The 23,130-nt window shown below is 42.4% G+C and overlaps 1 protein-coding gene across 1 annotated transcript in view; it reads right to left on the bottom strand.

Moving 5' to 3' along the window:
• MUSK (muscle associated receptor tyrosine kinase) overlaps positions 1 to 23,130 on the bottom strand; it is a 743,472-nt gene that overhangs the window by 168,475 nt on the left and 551,867 nt on the right. Inside the window, exon 8 of the mRNA XM_085641353.1 lies at positions 1,841 to 1,847. Within this exon, the coding sequence (XP_085497479.1) occupies positions 1,841 to 1,847 (7 nt within the window). The remainder of the gene's footprint in view (positions 1 to 1,840; positions 1,848 to 23,130) is intronic.

Raw genomic sequence — 23,130 nt, 5'->3', positions numbered from 1 at the left:
AAGCGATTCTAGAGATTTAGTGGTTCAAGAGATTTAGATGTCATGTGAGTTGTACACTCTCTAGTCAGATATTTCTTTAATTGTATCAAACTGGTATTCCTCTGTGGGGCGAATGATTGTTTGCCCGTACATTATTCATCATGCATCCAGTGGACACTTTTTTGCAATGCCCCCAAAACAGTCCCTATCAGAAGGGGTTATTTATAAATGGCATTTTCAGATGAGTGAAGACAGTGCCTAATGCCAGTTAAGTTAGGTGCTTTTTTCATTGCTTAGGTAGAATATGAAACTTGAACTAAATAATGATTGATGGAAAATGAACAAGAGTAAAAAAACATTGTTTTTGAAAAACTTAACTGCTAGCCCATAAAACTCAATTCCATTAGCCGAGTCTAATATTCTGCTGATCTCACTCAGTGAAAAGTTGGGAGTGGTGATAACTATCATACCACAGAAAGTCAGAAGTTGGTCCTACTGATTATTTTGGATGAAGGTTATATGGTCTGATTTTAAAATTATGCACAGGTTCTTAACTTTTTGCAAAACTGGCTGTTATACGGGTTTGTATTGTAGGTCAACAAAATTGTGCCATCATGACCAATGTGCCTCCAGGGCCATAGCTTTTGTTTTGGAGCCATTAAGACATGAGTAGCTTTCCCGGATCCAGGTGAAATGGGGTACGCCCTGACTACTGCCCAATGAATAACTATGGGACACAGCATTGAGGACAAAATAACAAAAAAACATTGATGGGTAACTAAGTCTAGATTTTCTACACCTATCTGCACATATATGTACCTACCCTGTACATATATCTTTAATGTACGCAGATGCGGAGTTAGAAATAGTAAATCAATTCTTCCCTATATGCATTTATTTACCTTTTGATAATTTGTTCCTCGAAACTCTGTCCTTTATATTCTTCTATCATGATATTCAGGGGGGTCGATATTCAGTAGTGAAAATCGGTGGGTAGTCTGTAAACATTATTTGTTTTCTAATCATTATAAAATGCATAATCTGGCATTCAAATATATGCCACAACAGACAGGTTATTAACTTCTGCTAGAGATAGGATACTGATTTTGAATATTAATTTTGCAGGACGACTTAGCGGGACCAGCTTTGATCTGATGGCTATTAATTTTGAGGAGAGCTTCGATGCGTTGTAAGGCAGTGCATCGGATCCCCATCCATCTTTGAACACATTCAGCTTTACCTGTGTGTGCAGTGGAAACATTAAGTGCAGGTAATGTCTCTCGTAGACTGGATCTACCTACACCAGCAAGTGTGACAGCTCCAAGACAAATAATGCATCAGTGGAGCCTAAAGTTTCTTCCTAAAAGTAGACAAAATTAGAGACATATAAAAGCTTTGTGGCTTTTCAGTCTCAGAGTGTGCATGACTGTCGGACTTTTTAAGTCCATGCCCAATTCTACGACAGAGGACATATCTGCCTGGTGGTTTGTTTTATTTGTCTCTTCTCTGTCTACCTTTCAATATTTTGCTATACCCAACTACAAATCACGTTTGCATGTATGTAGTACAAATGCTATTGTGTCTGACAATTATCCGGCTAATCTGTAAATGGTTCAATAACAAGTTATCCGGAATCGATAGGAAACAACAAGCGATTAGATGATGGTTAATAGCGCCCCGAAAATACATCAAAGTTAGTAGAGTTAATAAAAACGAATGCTCTATAATGCTATGGCTGCTGATATGTTAATAGGGCGCCAAAGTGGAGAGAACCAGTGCTCAGGAGTATTGGCAAAGAACGTTCTCCTCATACCCAGCATGCATCACGACAACTGAGGAAAACAACGCAAGGTGTGCTTACCTCCATTCTACAGGAAAGGAGCAGAGACCAGCCACGCCGAGGAACCAAGAACAGTGGAAAAAGAAAAACAACATTGAAGAATTAGTATCCATGGGCCATGTATGCACGTCCCTAACCTCTCCTCTATGATAACCCCGCTGCCCTTGTACAAAATACAACCGCCGCTTGAGAGTGGTCTGAGATCTCTGAAAGACGCCTCGAGCCAGCACCGGAAGCAGGTGCGTTTGGTGACACTCTGGAACGGTGAAGTCAGAGGGGGCCTGCATGGGAATGGCTGCAGCTCCGACAAGAGCGGTGTGAGCAGAGGTCAAGCTTTACATGTCACCGGGTCAACACAGGGGGGCTTTGAACATAATGTTCTACATAGGAGGGAGCTGCAAGGCTCGCTTGCCTTTTCAGACTTTGTTTTTGTTTTGGAGCCAGGGAGCTGGAATCCACGAATTCCCTGCGTAAGAGAAAGTCTCATGGCTAAAATAAAAGTGGACGGATTTCAGCAGGTGATTTGTTCTTGCCATGGGGGAATGCTAGGAATTCAGTTAAAATGCCAAGCGACCATTAGCAGCAGGGAACAGTGGTATACCCCCACTGCCACCTAGCTATGTTGAAGCTCCTTTAAAAGAATCACTTCAAAGATTTTCTTTCATGCACAGAGCTTTTGAATTTCTGATGACAGCCTGTGGGGTCCTAGTTTTCATGTGTGGTCTAAAGTGTTTAGAAAGTAGCAAGTAGTGCTGAAAGTAATATGCATTCTACGTGCCCTAATAAAGACTTATCAAATACAAACTTGTATACAAATATCGTTGTGAAGTTGACATGTATAATTTTTTTGCACCTCGTTTTAACTATTCTTTTTTTAGCTAAAAATCAATCACAAATGCGGTCACGCAATGAAATGCAAAACGTGTCCCCTCTTACTTCTTCCTGCACACAGACTGTAAACTTTTATATTGTATTGCATGGTGAAGTGACCTCGACAAAAGTAATCAAGTGTTGGCAAAGTCAATAGGTCTGGTTTACATTTTGAGTCCTGGCTAAACCATTACAAAATAGTACGGCAATGGAAAAACCATTGCTTTCTGCATGCAATTCATCTGTAAGAGAAGGCATGTAACTTGTGATGCATCAGACTACCTCATGCATTGCTTTGACAGCATTCCTGAAGGGGAAGAATATTACACAGTAAACAGTCAGTAGCATGAGGTGAAACAGAAATACATCTCTGGGTGGAGCTAAAGCCGATTCTGTATAGATTGTAAAGAATTGGTAACAAAATAAATTGCAGACAACTGTTGCCAAGTCAGACACAACAAGTGATCACTTAGGTGAAGCAAGCAACGTGCAACTACACAAGGGAGAAATTATCTAACAACGCAGTAGCCTCATTAGTGTAACAAATGAGTTACTTACCGTTGGTAACACTGTTCAAGATGGAAAGTTTGATCTAAACACAAATTCCTCACTTTGTGAATCTACCCTGGCACCAGAATGGGACCAGAAACTCCTAAAACAGCTCCAGCTCGCTGATAGGGGGCACAATTGACCTCTGCTGTGACTCAATTCTGCCTCAAAACATGACATCACAGAGCTGCAAAAAGTTATCACCCTTGCACGATGATATCAATTAAATCATTAGATATTCCACACCCGACTGCCGAGTCACCGAGCAAAGATGGTGTCAGCGTGAGTGCGATCCTACGCCGCTCAGCAGCGCATGCCGCGCATGATCGACTATCGGCTAAGATTAGGACGCAAGTAATTTGGCTTCGCTTGCAAACTACCAAAGGCGATATTGACACGATTAACTTCAGCAGATTTGTCGCTCTAGGAAGAGCGTTATATTTCATTCTGTGCTTGTGGATTTCGTGCTACTGTGTTTCCGCTGCGCTTGCTCCAGTTTCCCTCACACTTCTGCTACCAGCAAGGAAACGGCGACGGAGGTTAAGGATGGCCTCCAGAGGCGCTAAACTTACGAAAAATAACAAACCGAAGGCAGCCCAATTTGTGCAAGCTAACACTGCTCTCGTGGAATCAGCAACATCGGACAGCCTGGCTAAAGGTAAACGAGAGACTAAAAGTCTAAAAAAAAAGCACGGGGGACGTGGGGGTGATGGGGGTGCTAAAGAGGGCTTGCAACCAACTATAGTCACATTATTTTCTGAGTCCAAGGCACCTCCACCAGCAGTAAACACTGCAGTAGGCTCTACACCCCCCTTCCCCCCTTCGCGCTTGATTTAGACAGCTCGCTTGCAGAAATAGAGCGAGGACTGCATCTTGAATTAAAGCCTACTGTTTCAATGGGATGTGGCTCCCCTGGGTTGAACGCGGCAATTCATCATCCTAGCAAGCAGCCAGAAGGGCAAAGTAATAGCATGGAAGGATTGCCAGTTCTAGAGGAAACCTCTGTCAATCTACCATTTATGATTCCCTCCACAAAAGACGTTGCAGGACTCACATTAGAGTCGGGTCTAATGCCATCTTTGGACTCGACCTCTTTAGCCCTTTTAAGTTCTGGCTCTGCCTTACAGATAGCTGAATCTGCTACGAGAACGAACTGCCAAGTAATAGGTACTAGGGATGGTAATTTTGACGCTGTATCTAAATCCGGTTTATTAGTCCTCGGGACTCTAGAAGTCCATAGCGAGAACTTTTACTCTCTATCTGACGACTCTCTGACAACCTCTGAGGGAGACCAAACCAGCTCAAGTGAAGATATCAGCATGGATCTCTCTAGAGGCACTGGAACTGTGCAGCGTCAGAAGAAAGTCAAGAAGCACATTAGGAGACACAGTCAACTCAAATGGGATTATTCCAGCTCACAAATGTCTTTTTCCCACTGTGAAGGAGGAGAACAGATCTTAGCAGGTGTGAGTGACAGATCTGCAACCGAACACACAGCAGAACCCTCCTTAACCTCAATTCTAGCCTCTATGAAAGAATTTCATGCAGAGGTTGGCTCCGATAACCAAGCAGCTAAAGGGGTTGCAAAAAAGCTACAAGGTGGCCTGCGCAAGTTAAATACAAGTTGTACTGATATTGGTGATCGTGTCAGCATGATTGAATGCCGTGCAGAGAATCTAGAAACTGACGTAGCTGCCCTAACAGATCCAGGGTCAGCCCATGATGCTTGCCTGATGGACATAAGGCAGAAAATGGAGGAGCAGGAAAACCGCCAGCACAGGAACAATTTCCGCCGGCTAGGTTTCCAGAAGTAATTGAAGGAGAAGATACAAGGTGCTACATCGTGAAACCACTAAGTGAAACGTTCCCAGATCCAGTGAACTGGAACTGGGATTAAGAAGTCCAACGAGCACATTGTTTCCCTTTTAATCTGAAACAGCGACGAAACGGCAGCGGTGCATTTGGAGAAAGACCCAGGGCATTTCTTGTGTTTTTTGGGAACTTTCTTCTTAGACAATTTGTCTATGATCAGGCCCGTCCGAATTCATTAAAGGGGGATTATGGTGTGATGTTTTTTGCCAAACCGGATTTTTGCCACACAATGGTTGAGCCCAGATGGCATCTACGCCAATAAATTACCCCCTTCCAACAACTAGGTGCCCAAGTGTTTTCAATGAACCCCGCCAGATTGAAAGTTATTTTAAACGGATCCTCCCGGGTCTTTCTCTCTGAGGTTAAAGCAGGGGAGTTCCTAGAGGAGGTCAAGGCTAAAAGGGGAACAAGTAAAGAATAGAGGAAATATACAAAAATAAGGGAACTTCCTTCTCTAGGGAGTAAGCACTGGCTCAATGGAATGTTTTCCCTATGGCATACAAAGAGATGCTAGTTGTTGACACATTTCTATCTTTTCTTTCTCTTCTTTTGGGTCTAATTACACAGGTTATTAAGAATATAAACCAATATTTTCTTCTGTTGAAAGGTATGATGCAGCTGAGTGGCTAGGTGCTCTAACTGATAACCATCATTCAGGGTTCCCCTGATTGCTCATTTTTGGGGGGAGGGTGGGGTGGGTGGGGCCGGGGGGTTGGTGCTCAGGGGTGGGGGGGATCACGGTGTGTGAAAAGGCAATACTATTAGGAGACGCTAAAACACAGAAAAAGAAAGGAAAAAAACACAAGAAAGTGAATGAGAAAGGGATAAAGAGAAATGTACCAAATAATAAATAAACGGCATCAGCAGACAGGAGGTCATTGAATCTTCTGGGATATTTCTATATAGAAAACAAAATAATAATAACAGGGGACACCCAAGGGGTATTTTGGTTTGACTCGAGAACAACAAAAAATATCTAATATGAATAAACAGCACCCCTTAAAAATTGTGTCAGTAAATATCTGTGGTCTAAATTACGCCCTTAAAAGACAAAAAGTAGCTCAGGGTTTGCGCTTATTGGGGGCGGAAGTAATTGCTCTCCAGGAAACACATGTGGAAGGCTCCCAGAAGCATCTGCTGAACTCTTTGGGATATAGGGTTATTGGAGGAACAACACAGGGTTCCAAGACAAGAAGGGTAGGGGTTCTCGTACAAAATAGACATCCACTAAATTCAAACAAAGTGAAATCTGGCTCTCGAGGTAGGTGGGTCATTGCGGAGTGCCATCTTCCTCCCAATTCGGTTTTTACATTTTGGTCCATATATGGAAGTAACTCTGATGATCCTGAGGTCATCAATTGGATCACAGGAGAACTATTTCACTGGCCACTTCCAATTATCATCTGTGGAGATTTAAACATCAATTTACCCCGCAATTGGAAGGCAAATGACCATTGGCCCTATATAGGTAGGAAACCTAAAGTACATCAGGCCTTACTTAACCTAATGCAAACCCATGGGCTCAGTGACGTGTGGGCTACCTTGAAACATACTCAGCTGGGTTATTCATACTTTTCAGCTCCGCACCTCTCCCTTGCGAGTCTAGAATATTTTTTGGTCTCTTCCTCCATACTCCAAGATTGTTCTATAGAGATCTCCCCTCGATTCATGTCAGACCACAACCCTATCATTCTAACTATTAGTGGGCTGGGTAGTGGGGGGAAACCTCGAACTGGAGTTTTGAAAAAGCTTTGCTCTATGACGAGGGATATAGAATTCATATGCAGGAATGGATCAGAGAGTTTCTGGAGTTTAATACAGGGTCCGCAACAGTGAGAATGGTATGGGACACATTGAAGGCGGGCATTCGAGGGGAGACTTTACGGTACTCCATAAAGAAGAACAGAAAAGAGAAAGAGCAACTCTTGAAGCTACAAAACAAGATGAAACTGGCAGAGGAGAGGTTAACTTTAGCAGTTCAATTGGGAGTAGATACTGAAACTGCTCAATTGGAAGTAATAGCCAGTAAGGTTCAAATAGGGTCTATCTTTGCGGAGAAAACTGCAGCCAAATGGGCTTCTGCCAGTGAGAAGATATATGAGTGTGGGGATCGTATTGGTCACCAATTGGCCCATAGAATTAGACAGCAGATGTCTGCTAGTGAAATCCTAGCTATACCACTTAGTTCAGGGGAGGTTACGAAAGACCAAATTAAAATCCAGAGGGCATTCTGTGAATTCTACCAGAATCTTTACTCTGAAGATAATGTTGGGCCAGCAAATGTGAGAGAGGAAGAAAGTTTGGCATATCTTGACCAGATCACTCTAGCAGAACTCAGTACAGAAGATCATAATCAATTAGAGAATACTCGAACATGGGATGAGATAGTCAAAGCCCTAGCAAGATTACCTGACGGGAAAGCAACCGGTAATGATTTCTTTACGGTTGTGTTCTACAAAATATTCGCCCCCCTGTTAAAAACCCTTTTTTACATCACTCGTAGTTTCTATTGTTAATGGGGCATCTCCACCTGCTTCCTGGTCTAATGCTAGAATTGTAATATTCCCTAAGAAAGACAAGTCACAACTTGAAATGGGATCTTATAGACCAATTACTTTGATAAATTGCGATTCAAAAATGTATGCCAACATTTTTGGAATGAGATTGTCCTTAAGAATAGAGCCCTCGGTCTCGCAGTGGCAACATGGGTTCATCCCTAAAAAGAAGCACGACAGAACACATCCGTAGGGCTATTACCTTATTGGATGCAGCTCAAGTTTCAGGGGACCCGATGTCGTTAATTCTGCTTAATGCTGAAAAAGCGTTTGACCGGGTCTCCTGGTCATTCCTCTGGGTTACTATGAGAAAGATGGGCTTTAGGCCTAAGGCAATTCGAGCCATACAAGCCCTCTATCTCAATCCCACTGCTAGTATTTTTATCAATGGGATGCCGACGGACCAGATCACAATCTCAAGGGGGACTCATCAAGGCTGCCCGTGCTCACCTCTACTTTTCGCTCTTTATATAGATCCCCTCATAAAAGCAATAGAAAACAATCAACATATTTGTGCAGCGAGCAGATTCGGGCTAGACATCAAAATCTTGGCCTATGCTAACGACCTGGCAGTGGTGACCCCCGACCCTTTAAATGCAGTTAGAGGATTAGAACAAGAGGCAGAAACGTTTGGAAAAATATCGGGCTATGCCCAGATTATCATAAACAGCTAAGTTAATTGGGTAAACAGCAGGGTGGTTCAGAAAGCAAAATACCTGGGGGTCAATTTAACAGCAAGCATCGACCACATAGTAGAAGAAAACTTAATTCCGCTGGCGAAGGAAATTGAACGGGCACTTAAACGGATAAATAATTTAAATCTAACCATTGTGGGGCGATGCAATGTCATTAAAATGACCTATTTCCCCAAACTTTTGTACTTTTTTAGGGCTATTCCCCTAGAGATTAGCAGAGCAATGTTTCAAAGATTCGAGCAGATTTTTTCCCAATTTATTTGGGCATATACTCGACTCAGACGAGCTTTCAAGCAACTTTCTCTTCCTCGGGAAAGAGGCGGCTGGGCGCTCCCAAACCTAAGATTTTATTATTGGGCTTCAGTCCTACAGTATAGTGGGGAGCTATTTCAGGACCAACCATATACTCCAACCGTAGGTCTCCCGTCTCCCTTCCAACTATTGCTAGGGGAGGAGACTAGGGGGTGTCTCTGGCGACAACTCTCATTTGGATATTACAAATGGGTAAGATTTAAGACCTTGATGAATTCTTTCAAGGTCTTTTGTAATGTCTGTAAGACCTTGGGGCTCGGCAGACTGAACTACTATTCCCCCATCAAAAATAACTCTGATTTGCCAGAGATTTGTGGGGTGTCTTACCTTCAGGAATGGTATAGAATGGGGATTTTAAAAATGGGTGATCTGATAACCATTGAAGGTATTAAAACATTTTCGACACTCAGAGCTGAATATCATCCGAGGGAACAAGAGACCTTCAAGTATTTCTCTATTAGAAACATTTTGACCCGAAAAACTGGGGGGCCTGCGGGATTTTCAAATGTGGATCTTATTGAGAAATTAAAAAATCCCACCATACCTCGGATTGGATACATTTATGTCACATTAATTAGCTTATTTCCCGACGACATGTCTATTATAGCTAACAAATGGCAGGCTAAATTAAAGATGTCTTGTAACATCTTTCAATCAGGCTGTGCAATATTCCAAGAGCGACTTATTGTCTGCTAAATTGCAAGCGCAATTTTATAAGACCGCCTTTTTCTTATATATTACATCTAGTAGAGTTGCCTAATGGGGGACGGGGACTGGAACACTCTGTCCTAGATGTTAAGAGTTTAGTGCATACTCAATACACATGTTTGCAACATGTCTCCAGTTGGAACCCCTACTTGGACAGGTGCAAGACTTTTGTATTAAAGTTCTTGCTCAAGATATCCAGCTAACCCCTTTGGCTGTTCTGCTAGGAATGCAAGATAAACTCAATAGCAGGAATGGAGGAGCACTCATATTTGTGGCTATGACTATACTATGTATTTGTATAGCCTCATCTTGGAAAGATCCGAACCCTCCATTATTTTCTCATTGGCTAGCCCGATTGATATCGACCAGTCATATGGAAACGGCCATATTTTCTAAGAAGGGTAACCGGGGTAAAAAGAAGGGCCTTGAAATCTTGGAACCCTTAATCATATGGCTCGGACAGACATAAAGTATGGGACTCCTAAATAGTAGGCATTGACCTATGTGTTTTTATCCTTCTGCAATACTTAGCGATCCCTGGGGCACTGAGTCACACCTATTGATTTGTTGGATCCTGCACGTATGTCCTATCTACAGATATCAGGGGATAAGAAAGTCTGCTGTTATTAGACCATTGGGAACTACTCGATAGGAGAACTGTTCTGGTAATAGCTCTAGGCCGGGTATTACTTAAATGTATTAATAAGGAATTCAACAGTTGTGTTTACAAACTTTTTAAATTGGTAAAATGTAGTCCTCAAATGTTTATCCTTTCATCGTTTTCGATATAGGTAATAATTGGAAAGTGTCTGTACCAACCTGAACCTTTCATAACCAAAAATTATTTTTGCTGTTGTCGCACCGTGGGGGGCGGGGGAGTGGGACGGGGAGGGGTTTTAACTCCAACTCTGTCGTTTTCTACTCTGTATTAGCTTTTGTACTTTCAATTAAAATTTTTTAAAAAAAAGATATTTTACACCCAAGTACTATTAGTGTAGCTGATGGAATCGATCTTTAATTGGCAGAATGTTGCTGCTAGCTTCTGACCTTATCAGTGCCCAAAAGTTCACTCCAATGAATGAGGGATGCAGGTGCGCCATGAGGAATCTGTGGGTATAGAGAGTATCCACCACAAAAATGTTCACCAAAATTATTTATTCTTGTCATGGATATTTCTAACCACAGATTCCTCAACCTGTGAATCAATACCAAAGCAATACCCCTCAAAAGTGGTGGATCCAGGGAGTGGATTTTGCACCAGGAAGTCCTGCAGGACTAAGTAGGCCATACTACCCTCACCTGTCTGGTGAAAGTATGAACAGATACCCAGGGAGTTGCCTGGCAGATGTCCAGTACCAGAACACCCCCGAGCTAAAGCAGTAGTCGCAGTATTTACTCTAATGGAATGAGCTCATAGGGCCTCTTAGGGATCCTGTTTGGCTAGGGAGCAATCGACTGGGACAATGTCAACTTTCTTTATTCGCTCCAGTTAACCCATTAAACAGATGATCACCCAGTAGGTATTCCTTATTGTTATCAGTGTAGAAACATAGGGTGTGCCGTGGGTCCAGTCGATGTAGCTTCTTCTCCTCTTTAGCTAGATGCGGAGGAGAAAAAAACATGGGGTCCGGCCCACATAGAATGGTGACACCACTCTCAGGAGAAAGGATGGATATGTCCTAATCATCTGTTTGTATCCTACCGTTTTTCTTGCAGAGGCTAAATTGAAATGGTATCTAACTCACTGACGCAACACACATACTCGAAGGCAATAAGAAAAACTGTCTTCAGAGTCACGAATCTCAGAGTGCAACTACGAAGCCTCTCAAAAGGAGAACCTATCAATAAAATTGCAAGTAAATTCAGGTACCTCTGCAGGATAATGAAAGAGGCAGGGAAACATAACTGAAACCCCTGTTAGAAAAAGCATCACAACTTTGAAAGTAAATGAATGAAGGCCAAAAGGTCCAACAAGCAACCCTCGACAGTGCCTGCAGCAAAGCTTTGTCGGGTCAAAGATAACACAAACAAAAGTGTATCAGACTAACCCTTAGACGTTCAAACTACTTCTCTTTATCCAAGCCACTGGTTCATGTTTGTTGCCTGATTTGGTGGAAGGGCGTTGAGCAGCCAAAACTATATCAACCACTTCAGGTAGCAGATCAAAGCCTCTTATGTGATTCAGCTCCGTTATCCTTTCATGAAGGTGTGGATTGTAGAGGTTGGGGTAAGGCAACCAACCTTCCAATGGGACACCAACTTCTCCTGAAGAGGAAGCCGAAGTAAAGGCCAATTGCTCAAGACCAGCAGTTCAGTATGCCAGACCCTCCTGGCCCATTGGGGCCACCACAATCTAAACTTTGTCTATTTGATATTTCTCAGTTCTCTCTCACAGAATTGAACGTGTCTTACAATTTTGGCAAAGTCTAGGAGTAGAATATGAATTCACAGGATTAACTAAAATTAAGGAAGCAGTCTATCATCAAAATTAGTGACTGATGGTCCTATTAATTTGAGTATTTCTTAACCGTTTATTAAGTGTAGCGTTTTGCACTATTGTGGCTTTATGTAGATCTGTTAATGACTACTTTACAATAGAAGGTGTGTGCAGTTAGTTGTGCTAGATGCTGGTCATTTTTATTAGCATATGTTATTGCAGGATAAACAGCTATGAGATACACATTTGTTAAATTCAAAATCCAGGGAACGGACAAGCACCATAGATCAGGTGTTTCGCCTGATAGTAATAGCCTGGAAATATACCAGGCTAAGAGACGGTCATTTATATGTGGCCTTTATAGATTTAAAGGCCGCTTTCGATTCAATTCCCAGAGAGCTTTTGTGGCCAAATCTGCTCCAACAGGGAGTTCCCAAAAATATCTTAATACAGCTGGTCAGGCTCCATGAGAATAATTACGCTAGAGTACGTTGGGGACAGGCGGGTGAACTCACCGAAGAAATACCAGTCAACAGAGGCGTGCGCCAGGGATGTGTCCTGGCGCCGACACTCTTCCTCCTTTATGTCAATGATATGGTGGAGTTCCTCCAAAGATCTAACCACGATTCCCCGAAGCTGGGGGGGAACCATGTCTGTGCTCTAACATTCGCAGACGACACAATATTATTATCGCAAACACCTAAGGGCCTGCAAAACCTCCTGAACTCACTTAACGACTATTGCACTTTAAAAGGTCTGGAAATTAATCCCACAAAGACTAAATATATGTCAATCAGACCCCATAAATGCTTCAAGCACAACATTAATTTGAATGGAATGAGCTTAGAGTGTGTTTCTAATTTTACTTACCTAGGTGTGAACATTGACTCCAAACTATCCTGGAATCCACAGATCACTAAATCAAGTACAATTTTAATGCAAAACTCAGTCCCCATCTTAAAAAAACTGCACGCAACCATGTCTAGGGCAATTACCCCAGCACTGGAAGTCTATAAGGCAAGGGCCCAGACTGCTGCCCTATATGGCTCAGAGTTATGGGGGGGGGGCCCGCTTGGTGTTTTAACCAAGGGGGAAAATAAGATACTAAGGAATTTTGTCACTCTTCCACAAAACACTCCATTAACCCCCTTCATGATGGACCTAGGCATAAAACGCTTGGGCCACAGAGCTGTGTGGATGTCCCTGTCTTACTGGATAAGAATCTGGACGACAGAGGAACTCTATGTGTACAGACAAGCCTTAATTGAACTTTTGGCCCTAGACACCAACCTTAGTTTTCCATGGTTGGCACACATTCGCAAATGGTTGCTGGACTTGGGTTTGAGCAGATTCTGGGCTAACCCGAATCTGCTCAATTCTGACTCAAAACAGGAAATAAAAAGTATCTACTGGAACTTTATAATGCACAACGTTGTTTTGAATTGTGATGCTGGCCCCCTCACCTCGCAATTTATAATGTTCAAAACAACCCCCTGTTTTGAACAATTTCTGGATGAGATCGAGCCTCAGCTCGCTAAAGTTTTATACCTTAAATTCAGATACGGCATTCTCCAAATTAAGTCTTTCACATCTAAATGGGGGCTTGCCCAGAGCGAGAGAGGGGATGCTGATGACACGTGCTCCCAATGCAATATAGGGACCAAAGAGGACGTTGCACATATTTTATTTTTTTGCCCTGTGTACAGAGTACCGAGAAATAAATGGATAAAACCGTTGGCCAGGAAATTAGGTGTTGGAAAATACCTCGAAATGTTACGCATCCTAAAAACTGATTCATCAAGACTCATTGTATTTGGTACCAGTAGATTCTTATTGTCAGTTTATTTTATTAGGACTAAAAAGGGACTCAGATTTTAGATCTATTTTACTGAGAAATGTGGAATTTCTTCTTTTTAAAAAAAAAAAAATAATAATTTTAAAATTTGTACTTAGTGTGTACTTAAAGTTTATGTCTGAATGCAATAATTCCTAGCGAAGTCATGTTTACACTTTTTTAAACCATAGAAGCTTAGGATAAAGCACTTTGCACCTTGCACTTTGTTTTTTCTACCTCGCACTCTTCTCTCGATGAAAATTAATTCTGTTTATATATGGATACTTAGCCCACAACTAAGTAACAAGCATTTTATGTGTCTTTGTTAGGGACTAAACATGTTCCACCATGTATCATCACAGGGCTTTAAATGCTGGTAGGTGTATTTTTTATGAAGGATTAGCACCAGCATTGTAAATAGTTTTTATTATATATTTTATCTTCTTGTTTGCGTAATGCTTTTATGATTCTGTGAATCGAATAAAGATCTATTGACTTGAAAAAAAAAGATCTGTTAATGACTACTTTACAATAGAAGGTGTGTGCAGTTAGTTGTGCTAGATGCTGGTCATTTTTATTAGCATATGTTATTGCAGGATAAACAGCTATGAGATACACATTTGTTAAATTCAAAATCCATTCAAAAGTTTATTCTCATGTGATAATGTCGAAGAGGTTTCATTGCACTCTTAATCAGTTGCCATAGAAACTGATTTATTGGCACATCCAATATACCAATAGTAGAGAACTTCAACCGCTCCTGCATTAGCATCGACAAATTTCGCCCATCAGGGCCATGATGTCACGTCGCATTAAGCTTTCAGTCAACATCCAGAGTACCCACAGGGCATGTTAATGTTGAAGAGGTTGTCATATGAATAAATAGTTATGTAGATATTACTTGTTTAGAAAAGGAGTGACGCAAATCCGATTTTCATTTTCATCTTTTGCTCTTTATATGTCTTTAGTAATTATATTTTGGTTTACAGCATACAAGTTACATTAGCACATTAATGGTTATGTTGAAATCACTGTTCTATTTATATTTTGTACGTTATTGTATATATATATATATATATATATATATATATATATATATATATATACATATATATGTATATGTGTATATATATATATATATATATATATATATATATATATATATATATATATATATATCTATGCCACCATTAACAACAGTATGTTCTGAAGAATGTGCCTCATTATAAGATCTCCAGCCAATTCAAATGTACACCTGCAATGTAAGACACATTTGTGTCACTTGGGAAGCTATATTAAAATTGTAGAAGGGAACGTGAAAGCTTTTAACTTTTTTATGGAGGAGTTAAGAGTTATGGAACTAACATTTTTTCACAAATATTGCATCATTAAATGATGAACATGTATGAATGATATTTACCTGTTTTCCTTCCACGTGAACTGCAAATTATTTTTTATAGGAGTTGAGTGGTTACATATGGTGTTTGCCAGTCTTTAAGTATGAACTCGCTTTTGGTGAATGTTTAACTATGCCCTTAAGGGAAGCCTGACATACCCTAATAATCTAGTGGACCACCAGCAGGTACGATGTCCATCGATGATGCTGCTGCCCGTAACGCGAGAATCAGATTCCTTAGTGACCAGTCCAGAACTTAAAAGATATTTTGCAGCATCTTGACAATCATTCACTGACTGATTGAAGGCATGAAACATGTCTTTTGGTAAGGTCGATAACACTTCATGCACCATGCCTTAATGGGCCTGAATACCACAATCCAGAAAACAAACTACATTCAGAGAGCGTAATGCCAAATTTTTGGGAAAAAAGACTCTCTTGCCTACAGTCATTTTTTTAGGTTCTTCATCCTTTTTAAAAAGAAAACGCAGTTCAGGTTTAATATGCACATGGGGGCCTGCACCACAAGGATCTCTGGGGTTGAATGTTGCGTCAAAAATTCGGGATCACCTGATGCTGGCCTGTGATGCCTTGCAATCCCGCAACTCCCAGGTCCAAAAATGGATTAGATTATGAAGCAAGGTCTAAAACAGCCAGGGCATCATTGAAAGGTGATAAGGTCTCAGAGGCTGATTGCCCAGGTTGTCAAATTTCTGTGAGGTCACCAGAGTACCTGAGGCGCCAATCTGCTTGCTGACCTCAGTACCTGGCATTATTTTTTTCCATGTCCCATCGAGGAATGTGGATAAGAACCGAGTCAAACAGTGACAAATACAGCTCATACCATGCTTGTGTGCCTTGGAGTCTTATTAATAATAGCACTAACTCATCAGGGAGAAGAGAGTGTGAAGATTCTGCGGTTCTATGGGAAGATTACATGTCCACCAGAAAGATCATTATTGAACGTAAATAACTGTCCTGCAGATTCCTCACTTAATGAATATGTTGCAAATAAGTACCTCCCTGGTACATGTGATTAAGTAGTGACAGTTAACCAAGGAAATCGTGCAAAACAGCTTGGACAAGGTATCTGTGCCTACAAAGAGCTTTTCATCAATTTGATCTCCCCTCATGCAGTCAATTTAGAATGGCATCACACACCTGCGATCCAGCCTATGATGCTCCTTCGTAGTTTTATGCCGAAAGGGTAGACAGATGGATGGGGATAGACTGGTCCATATGAAATTCAGAAACTACTTTTGGTAAGAAGAATAAACATACATAAAGGACTAACTTGTACGGGTAGAAAACAGTGAGGTATGGACAAACCATAAGGGCCCCAAGTTCCCTGTAGCTGTGGACAGAATTAATCGCCACTAGTATAACTATTTTTGAGTAGGAAGTAGAACTGGGCAACTCTGTATAGGAACAAATGTAGATGGCATCAAAAAGTCAAAACAATGACCAAATCTCACTGAGTAACAATAAACAGAGTAAGAGGATACAAACTTTCAGAAAACATGCCTTTAGTTTCGATTTAAACAGGAACGGTTGGTCCGGAAGACAGATTAAGGCCACCTGACATTTCTGTCTGCATTTAATTTTAGCCACCGCCAGGCCCTGCAGTGTAAAGCATAATGAAAACGAAGATGTTGGACAGGGTGAATGTAAAATGCCTTCTGCTCCAGCAGCTGTGAGATGGATTTGGTGGCAGGTTCCCTAGGCACGAAGATGTCTGAGACCTCACCCTGAAAGGGAAAGGATTCTAGCCTACACTGCTCAATCTCCACACATGCAAGCACAATGTCTGGGGACATGGTGTATGACCGGACCATCCAGCCATGAGAGCGGATCTGCTCTGAGAGGGAGGAAAAGAGTGGTCAATTGCTGAATGCCAACAGATCAGCTTACCTGATCCTCCTAGAAAAGTCTGGACTGATCAAGATCAGATGTGTGGCGTCCTCCTGCAGCTTCTGCAGAACCTTGCACAGAAGGGGGATTGGTGAAAATGCGTACAGAGTGCCTTGAGGTTAGCTGAACCTGAAGGCATTCCCCAGGGAACCCTCTGAGGGAGTGTATGGCACAACACTGAGAACACTTCCTGTTCCAGACTGTTGTTAAGAGATTCATGAATGGGAACCCCAATTTGGAGAAGATTGCCTCTGTGTCTTTGAAGTACATCTCTCACTTGTTCTCCTTCAAAATCAGAGGGCATGTGCTTTCACGCTGAGGGAGCACGTTAGATGGGCCTCTACAGATAAGACTCCCTGGGCCCGATTCACAGAAATAACTAAAACAAAATCCTAAACTTACTACCATTTTGGTATTCACAGAAGGCACTTTAGTTTAGGAGTAGTAAAGTTACGACTCCTAACTTTACTACTCCTAAACTTTCAAAAATCCTAACTTTAAGACTTTCGGTATTCACAGAAGGCATTTAGGAGTCCTAAAGTTAGGACTCCTAACTTCTGTGAATACCAAAATGAGTAAGTGCCTTCTGTGAATACCAAAATGGGAGTAAGTTTAGGATTTTGTCTTAAGTTAGTTCTGTGAATCGGGCTCCCTGCCAACACACCAATGTCCACAGGTAAAATTACTCCCTTGACAGGGTCTATGACACCACACTGCCCTGCTTCATGATGTAATGGGCAATAGTGGTATTCTCTGACAGAATCCGGATGCTACCCTCTCTGATAGATGGGAGAAAAGCCCTGAGGCCAAGATGCACAGCCCACAACTCAAGCACATTTATGTGTACACAGTACGTTTTAAAAAGAAAATCATTTTATTAAAGTTTTTCACACAGAACACCATGTACAACCGATACATACCACAAATCAAACCCCCCAGGTAGCTGCGGCACTCATATATAGACTTCTCAATAAATAACGGCAGTCGGAATTCAGACTGAAGGCAAAAGTCACTCACTTTGTAAAGACCAATGAGTCACCACCAGACCCATACCACTCCCAGGCATGCCCAGAACTCCTTTACCCACATGAAACCACCCACTTCACGCCCCTGCTATGTAAGACCATCTATACCATATTTTAGCAAATTTCCGTGGGTAGTCCCATGACCAGTATATCTGTTCCTCCGCCTGCCTGCACCACTCCATATTTGCCTCCCAGTCCTTCAATATTGGAAGCACTGCGCTGCCCAAAAACTGCGCCACATTCCGTCTGGCCACCACCAGTACCACACTGCATAATAAGAGCATGTACCAATCCAGCGTCACCTCACCTCAAACACCAGGCAAACCAATCGGGGAGTGAGCACCAGGGCCTGCCCCACCACCCCCGAGAGCCCACTCTGGACCCCCTCCCAGAAAGGCCACAGGCACCGCCAGAGTGTGTGTGTCAGTGTACTTTGCTGCCTGCTGCCCCGCTGGCCCTGATCCAAGTCTCACCCACCCCATCAGCTGAAGCTGTGTACACGTGAAGTATGCTGATGCAACAACTTCAACTGAATAAGCTGAAACACTGCTCGATTGGCAACCTCCCTGGGATATTTATCCTCCAGACAACCCAAGTCCCCCTCCCAACATTCCTGTAGCTATAGTAAGGAGGCCTAACAATTGCTAAGCACTGTGTAATACAGCAGCGAGACAACATGCCTGCAAAGCGGGGCGGCCACAGCCCAGTACTCCAATGGATTCTCGTCCGCCAACTCCTGAGGAAGAGGGATCTCCCATCTAAAAATACACCTAATCTGCAGGTAACACAGAAACTGCCCCATCCAGCATCTCGTATTGGCCCTGCAGGTCGGCAAATGTCAGCCAAGCCATGCCTCCCCAAAGGTCCCCCCCTTTGAAGATGCCGATCAAATCCCACTGCCTGTAGCCTGACATCCTTAGGAGCTCCACCAATGCCCCCGCATCCCACAACAGAGTTTCCAATATCAACTGACCCACCCAGCCTGTCCTATGCGTCACCCTCCATCATGTCCATACCACCCAGGCCGTTTTCTCTGGGAGAGTCGATGCCCTCACCGCACCGTAAATCCATCACGTGAAGCCATACGGCTCTAATGCCTGCTGATGTGACTTCAGTGCTGGTTCCCCCCGATCTCCAAACATCCAATCATTGATCAGTAGCAGGTGAGCCATCTAAAAATAGAGTTGCAGGTCCGGAAGTGCAACTCCCACGCTCCCATCTACCAGGCACCTAATCAATCTTTCAAGTGTTATCCTCAGGATACCCCCATCCCAAAGAAGGACCCCAACCTTCACCTTGGCATCCCCGAAAAAGCAGTCCAGAACCCTGAACATGAGTTTTGCACCACATAAAGAAACTTTGGGAGATTAATCATTTTATAAAGGGCCGTCCTGACTAACAACGACAGGGCAGTCGCCATCAATGTTTCACATCCCTTCTGCATGATCTGTCAGCATTGCTTTCATAGAACAGATTATGGTTCTCAGTCACATAGATTCTGAGTAGATAAACCCGAGGTCAGACCACACCAGCTGCTGGGGCCAGTCACCTCTTGGTGTCCAGCGGGACAGCGCATAAGCAGCAGACTTTCCCCAGTTAATAATGATGTTGGAAAAGAGCCCAAAAATATGCAGGATTTCCATTATCCTCAGTAGTGAGCAATCTGGGTTCACCAAATAAAGCAGATCGTCATTAACATATAGGGAAATCACATCCTCCCAGCGCCACGAGAAGAGCCTGCTCCTCTTTATTGAGCCTTTGAGCCAGGCAGCCAATGAGCCTCCAGAGAATATAGAGTGTAGATCTCTGTGGCATAAATCCTGATTGATCAGGGACCACCACTCAGTCTATCACTTGCACTAGGTGATTCACCACAACTTTAGCCAGCAGCTTGGGTTTCTCATATCGTAAGGAAATCAGGCTATATGAGGCACAGTCCTCCGGGGGCTTTCCAGGTTTATGGTTCAGTGCCACCTGTGCCTGCAGAACATCCTAGGGAGTTCACCCCCCAGCCGAGCCTCACAAAATATAGCATGTGTTGACAGTATCCCAGGTGAACACCACATACCAGCAAGGATGCATCCGTGACTTTGGTGGCCTGAGCTTGCCGAGGGCTGTATAGGTTGCCTTTTCAGCAACTGAAGATCTCCTCCAAGTGGGAGAACCTTTGGGCCCTAGAGAGGTGTTCACAATAAGTTCATAATTAAAAATAACCTTGACTTTCTCTTTCACTGCATGTATATTAGTTTCCCCTGTCAACTCTAGGGCAGGTGCCAGAGTCAACTCCTTGGGTGGCATCTTCTTAGTCTTCAAAATGGGCACAGATGAATAGCCTGAATTAAAGGGTTGTGGAGCCATTCAGAAAACATCCAGAATAGGTTGCTGGAAAGGCTTGACATTGAAGACTTCTCCTTCCTACTGCACATTTTGTGTTTTTGTGGATGATCTTTTATGAGAACTTTTCCTGGAAGGTGACCTTTGTAAGAGGGAGCATGCTTTGCAGTATCCTTACAGAAATTACCCAAAATAACTTGGCCTTCGACTCACAGAAGGCCTTTGGGTACATGGACTGGCAAGAGCTGCTGTCATATCCCAATACCCAGACACAACATACAGTCAATCCTGGGGGTCTGAAAGAGACACTTTCTTGTGGCACTTTCGGTAAGGTTTAAGACTGAGGCCCTTTGAGGACATGTTTGACCTATCGTCTGTCAAGAGCAGAGGAATCAATCAGGGAGACACTGAGAGAGAGCTCCAGGCCACATGACGAGGCGTGGAAAAACAGAAACTGAAGTCAGCATGCAGGATGGCTGATGAACTCCACTGAGGTCACATCCAGAAGTTAATTGATGCCTAGAGCAACATAGCACCACCTGGTGGTGCTGGGAAATCATTGTGGTATTTGCCAGGTGAAGAATCTGCAGGAAGATAGATCCCCAAGAAAACAAATATAGGGTGGACTCCATGTGAGATATCCAATCAACTTTCATTTAGTGAATGCGGTTGAAAGTCTGAATCTGCATAATAAAATGGAAGCAAATCATCTGTCTCTGCATCATCATCATCATCACATGCAGCATGTTGGAAGCCTTGAATGCTGTTGAATCTGACCCAAAAATGTCCACGATCCTCTGTAAGTAGCGTTCCCTAAGATGGGGAACTGGAGGACAGCACTCATTGTCAGCAACATTTGCTTTGGTATTTGTGTACCTTATTGCAGGTGGGCTCTTACCGAAGATGGTTTTGGACCTAAGACTGGAGCCAATGACGGGTCTAGAGCCTGTGCCACAGGAGTAGAAGCACTGCCCAGTGCTATCAGTGAAGCGGACTGGCTTCAAGTGAGGTCTTATTTAGTGCTTATTAGATTGAGGTGTGATCCTGATTTGCTTGTGGTTATTTTGTAGTGATTTTCTGGTGTTGAAGGTATGTGTAATTCCAATATCATTAAAGGCCTGCCCATTGGAAAGAGAGTTGTGGCTTAGCTTAGATAACTCTGAGATACTTCATGGCAAGGGAATCATATTCAAATTAAGCAATACATTTCATGCTGTTTTTAGTTCAATCATTGTGAGACCTAACCATCGTCTGCTGAGGGCAATGCAGTAAGGATTCATCCAGTTCTAGATAACCTGTCTGGTGATTTAGTTCCCTGTGTCCTCATTGACATTCCAATTATTCATCAAAATACAAAATAATAAAAAAAAGATCATGGAGTAATTCACATGGGCTTGAAATTCTTCCCTCCCCGACACTCTGATCTCATGTTACCGGTGATGTGCACCGCTACCAAAGGGCCAGGTGCTCCCCACAGAAGACTAGAGTCATTCTCTTTGTTCAGGAAATACCTAAACCTACCAGTGGATCCTTTTGACACCCCTGCTTTACTGGCCAATAATTCAAACAATGTCTGGTCACAGCTGACTGACCTTTTACCAGAAGAATATTAGTACTCATGGAAGAACTTGTGCAGAGTTCTCAAACTAATAATACATTACTTTTAAAGTTCCTTGAGCAGGTGAAGAGTAAGGTGTTTGGCTGTTAGTGCTAAAATAACTGAGTGGTTCTCAAAATGTAGTTGCACTGTTTTGTGCGGCAACTATTTGACAGCTTGATATGCTGTTTTAGTTATGTAAATGAGTTTGTGGAAAGCAGTAAGGTGCGTTTTAGAAGCAGCCTGTTGTAGTCTAATAAATCACCAAATATATGATGAGCATAGAACTCTTTATTGCTGAGCAACATCCATGTCCAATCTCTTCAGAAGGAACAAAACATCTGCCTCTACTGTGATAGCTGCCTTAACAGAATTCAACATTCCAAAGGGTGATGGTGCATAGGAAAAAGAAGAGGGTAATACAGACTGTACCAATATGATCTGTTTCGATGCCTTGATCACAGTGAAAAGTAAATACACAAGTATAAGATGAAATATGAATACATAATATGTACTTTACTTAATAATTAAAACATAGCCTTATTGGCTCTGTAAACTAATGTTCCATTTGGCTTCCAAATGGCTGACAGTGGACTCCCTTTCCTTTTGCAGATCTTTTAAACTTTGGGTTAATGAATATTGTTGACAGCAAACGAAAGTAACCCTCACACCCAAATCTCTCCCTGGGTGACAGCCTTGACATCATGTGCCTTACAGAAATCAGGTTCCTCCAAAATCTACTTCAATATTTTCTATGTTGCTTCCACCCAAAAACTAGTGCCTGTTCGAAAGTCACTCCCAAAAGGTAGAGGGTTTTCCAATCATTTATAGTACAGACTGAACTAGAAATGTTGTGAAGAAAATTATTTTTGATCACAACAAACCACCTTTTCTCCTCCATCATGAGAATATTATAGTATACAATTTTCCAAAAAGGTATTTTTTTTTAGAAAACTCTCCATTAACTGTTCTACAAATAGCAACTGTACTCAAGCAAAATGTATGAGTTAATAAAATTAGAATCGGCAAAATCATAGATCGCTCACCAACTAATGTGAACTATACCCTCTTGGCAGTTCAGGCTGAACTGTTCCCATGAGGAACAGGGTCAAGACTGATTTGCATATGCCTCGGTCTTAACTGGAGTGGTGAAGTGAGTTAAAGAACGATGATGAATTCAACCCAGAGCTGTGACTGGGGGTGAGTGTCTGAAAAG

The sequence above is a fragment of the Triturus cristatus genome, chromosome 2_2 (genome assembly GCF_964204655.1).
Source record: "Triturus cristatus chromosome 2_2, aTriCri1.1, whole genome shotgun sequence".
NCBI classification, from domain to species: Eukaryota; Metazoa; Chordata; class Amphibia; order Caudata; family Salamandridae; genus Triturus; species Triturus cristatus.
Note: the sequence above shows the minus strand (reverse complement) of the source record. Positions and strands in the feature narration are given on the sequence as shown.